We start from the raw sequence: 4,302 nt of genomic DNA, 5'->3' as shown, positions 1-4,302 counted from the left end.
CTGAAGAGGTTTTTGTGGCTGCTTTCTCTGATTCTCTGGAAACTGCTGCTGACAGGGTTTGGGGAACCTCTTCTCTCATTCATCTTTAAATTCTTAAAACCTCCAGAAATAGTAGTTTTTAAAAACTAATCCATTATCTTCAGTCAAGATGAATCAGAACAATTACTTGTAATAGAAACATCTGTGTGTTTCCTTCTCCTTTTTTTCTAGGAAACCACTTGCTTCGGAGACAAATGAAATGGCTCACTTCTGACAAAGCGTCCATTCAGTCAGGTATACTAACATCTCAGCATTATTTAACACTCGTCCCCTAAGGAATGCACGTGGGGTGAGTGGGTCCCTTTCCCACATAATAAGTCACACTGAAACTGGTGCCTGGATCACCAGCTGGTGCACCAGCCAGTCCTGTCAAATGGCTTTTTATGTGGGCTGTCACTTTAAATCAAAGCTGCCAGGAACAGCTTTGAGTCAACATGAACAATATCATCCTGTAAACACGATTGGTGATGAACCTTGCTACAATACTAGCCTGACACGCTTTTGAAATAAACGCTGTGGCAAAGAGCTAACTCAGCTTCAGAAGAAAAAAAAAAAAAAACAGAATTAAAGCTCCTGGATGCTTATCCCACTTCCAGCAATGGCTGATATTAATTCAATTGATTTTTGTGTTCCTGTTCAGGTAATACAGACACCATTAGCGGTCAATGAACTGTGATCCTATTTGTGGTTTTAGGTAAATGCAGTGATAATAGTTCCAAGTTCACCGTCTGTGATAAACAGCAAAAGCGTAATTGACTGGTCAAGGACTGGCCTACACTGACTTTGCCACTCCCATGCTCGTTAATTTCTGTGGCGATGTGCCAGAATAGGCCTTCAATCTGTGTTTACATTAAAAGAGTCCTTAAGGTCTTACCCCTTGGACCTGTGATGCATCTGTTGCAAGCCTTGTAGTCAGTGCCCCGGGGCTGTTCCTGCGGTCATCAAACCAGCCAATGTCTTGCCCTAGCATCGCCTGGAAACCAATTTTCCTTAACCGTCTTGTAAGCAGTTCACCAGATTTGGCAAAGTTGTATCCCTGGAGTGCAAACAGTAAAGGAAAGGATTGTACAGAAAGAGATACACACAGAACATGGGACCAGAAACAAAATTTACTTACATTGCACTGTTATTACCTGTAAGAACTGTGTAAAAAATGAAACAATTCCAACCAAGACAAACAGCAGGCAGACACCATTGATCTGGACTTTTTGTTCTTCTTGATCAAGAATGGAGAAGGTCTACGGGGGAAAAGAAAAAAAAAAAGATAGTATAATATTAGAAGAGTCTGTTTTTATATGTGCAAAGAAGGAAGACCACCAGCAAAGGAAGTCACAAGCTGAGCCCAAGGGAAAGGACCACATTCGGTCTTATTGGCTCCAGGACAAGATCTGGTGACCTGGGCACTTACTGCTCTCCTCTGAGTTCCGGCCAGGAGGAGACGGGACAAAAGGAAGGCTTATTCTGCTGCCTTTGGGCAGAAGTGTTCATTGACACATTCACTGTGTGTGTTCATTGCTGTTTCCAGAACCATTTGTTCATGACTCTGCTGCTCCCCCTAGAACCAAAGTTACCACGCAGGGCTCTCCTTCATTCCTCGCAAATGCCAACTTCCATATTTCTCCAGGCTAAGCCTGGGTACAGCATATTGATTTTTATTCCTCTTAAACAACAAGTTTGTTCCAGTCTCTGTCCGCATATACTGAGTTTACTTCCTGTCCATGCATAGTTATAATTAAGCAATCACACACGCCAAACAAGATCATTCAGTAACCAAAAGGGCAATAACATTAAGGGCATAGAGGCAAAGCAACAATGCGTCAGCCTTCATACCTCCTCTCTAATCTGTGACAATTGCAACCTTATTGAGCCATACAAAATGAAGTACTCATGAGTAATTACATCTAATTACATGCAAGGATGACTCTCCTTGCACAACACTAATTGATGCCATAAGCGCTCTAGGTAGGCTTCAAGAGAAGCCCATGTCTATTACAGAAGGAGTGTGGATACAAGCTCTTTGCTCATTGATGGCTACTTGAGGAAAAGCTTTAGAACTTAAAGCAGAGTCCCTTCATCCTCCTCTGCTCCAATCTCCATTATATTTTCCTTTTATCTGTTGTTCTTTATATCTGGTCTTTTCCTACAACTGCTGGTGTTGTTGGCTGCTGCTGAAGCAGTGGTACACATCTAAGAAGCCATCTTTTAGCAATTACTTCCCCTCACAGCAGCTGACATTTAGGTCATTTAACCTACCTGAGCTGTTGAACTGCTTATGCTACTTGCAGGTATAAGCCACTTCTCCACTAATGTTAAATTCATTCTAATCAGATTTCTCAGGTAAAACTTGCTATAAATTGCTTAATCTCTCACCTTCTCCGCCTATCACCTGTGCAGTTAGAAATAACTTGGGCATGTGGGCCCTACTTATGTTAAATTTAGCCATCTTAAACTCTTCAAGGTAAAAACCTAACAGTAGAAAGAGAAGAAATTTTAATTACAGCTACAATATACAAAAAAATCCACAAAAATAAGCAATTTCTAATCTTAAAAGGTAAACCAAAGTTATTTAGTGATCAAATTGATCCATACATTAAGGTTAGAAGAGTTAGAGCCTGAATTTGAGGAAAAGAAATAGCTGTTCTCATTGTGAATTCCACTTCAAGTCTTTTTAACTTTGCACATTAGTGCCTTGCCAACAAAATAAATCCTGCAAAATGCAGAATGATAATATCCAAACAGCACTTAGCAATTTCAGTTAAGGTCTGCTCCAGTGCCATACTGTGCTATTACTTTTCAGTAGCAAGGCATACTCAGACCAATCTTTGTTTAAAGAAACTCAACAAATATATCTTGATGCAAATCAGTTATTTTAATCCAGCATAATAAGAACAAAACATATAATACTCTGCTGCTCTCCTATCCCCTTAATGAAATCCAGTGTCCCTCCAGTAATTTATGTTTGATCCTGAATCAAACTGGTTATGAGCAACTTTCAACTGTCTTTGTAACTTACATATCCAGAAAGCGTACAGCATTTTTTCCTTGTAGTAAAAGTTAACCACTCTAGTTAAACAATTGGACTGAAAAAAGACACACAAAGGTGAACTCAGAGAATGTATAAACTTTGTCCAACAAGGATTCTAAATTTGAGAATTGCTGTAATGGTATTTTTTGTATTATCAAGGTTTGCAATATCTAGACACAAATGAGAAAATGCACTTCATAGCAATGGCCATGTCACACACGTAGCTAGTGTAACGCGTAAGTGGGAGAATAACCATTCATCATCACACACATTTGTTAACATGTAGGTGATACGTATTACAGTGCTATGGTACTGTTTGATAGGAAACAAAAGACAGCAAAATCTCTAGTAAAGTGGGTAGAAATTCTAATGTGTAAAATTTATAAAGAGTACTATGAACACAGTCTGTGGTTGATCATAATAAATATACAGTTGTGAACTGGGATGAAAACCACTGGTCTCCAGAGATACCAATGACTTTTTCACAAGTGCTTTGTATGTTCGCTCTGCAGTCATCCAGAAGCACTGGGATGGCCCCTCACACGGGTTGAATTTAACATTTTCTTTCACACTGAAGTTTTTCTTTGTAACGGAATAAACAAATATCAAATACATTATTGAACACTGAAGAGAGAGATCAAGATGTACACTTGCCATAGGACTGTAAAGTGAGGCCCAGCAAGGATCTGTGCTTGTTGTAGATAGACTTCTGTTCATTGTTTCTGTACAACAAGATGGTAGGTGAAATTAAGTCTGAGTGTTAATTTCAAGAAAGTCAAGGGGGTAACACTGAACACTGCTTCTGGTCTCCAGGAAGTTAGAACCACGTTTATGAAAGGTGCTCATGAAAGGGAAGAGTACCATGAGACTTCTTGTGATATTTTACTAACATTACCCACGTTCTTGTGGCCAGGCTCTCCACTGCTCCCGTGTAAAGGCTGAATGAACTACAATACTACAATTTCTGCTGAGAGTTTCTGGTGAAGCCAGTTATTGGTCTGAGATTCCTACTGCAAGCTCTAGATGGAGCGAAAGAGCCCAGTTCTCAGCATGAGCCCACATATCTGTCACAACATCACTGCAGATAGTCAAACAGTTTGTAAGGCAGATGTCTGTTCCATCTGCCTGCCTTCCTTGGCAGCAGGCAGAAATTTCTTCAATTTATGAATAATGAAACATAGATATTGGACTTTGCTCATGTTGGCTATGGCTTGATTTCTTTTTCTTGCGGTCTCTTT

The 4,302-nt window shown here is 39.8% G+C and overlaps 1 protein-coding gene across 6 annotated transcripts in view; it reads right to left on the bottom strand.

Moving 5' to 3' along the window:
* The window catches only part of ABCB11 (ATP binding cassette subfamily B member 11), a 58,383-nt gene that overhangs the window by 12,747 nt on the left and 41,334 nt on the right, over window positions 1-4,302 (bottom strand). For all 6 annotated transcript variants that reach the window (XM_021398521.1, XM_021398515.1, XM_021398517.1 and 3 more), the window contains 2 exons: window positions 1,173-1,277; window positions 914-1,075 (listed from right to left, as the gene is read on the bottom strand). In XM_021398521.1, coding sequence (XP_021254196.1) covers window positions 914-1,075; window positions 1,173-1,277 — 267 coding nt within the window. The remainder of the gene's footprint in view (window positions 1-913; window positions 1,076-1,172; window positions 1,278-4,302) is intronic.

Source organism: Numida meleagris, chromosome 5 (assembly GCF_002078875.1).
Source record: "Numida meleagris isolate 19003 breed g44 Domestic line chromosome 5, NumMel1.0, whole genome shotgun sequence".
Lineage (NCBI taxonomy): Eukaryota > Metazoa > Chordata > Aves > Galliformes > Numididae > Numida > Numida meleagris.
Note: the sequence above shows the minus strand (reverse complement) of the source record. Positions and strands in the feature narration are given on the sequence as shown.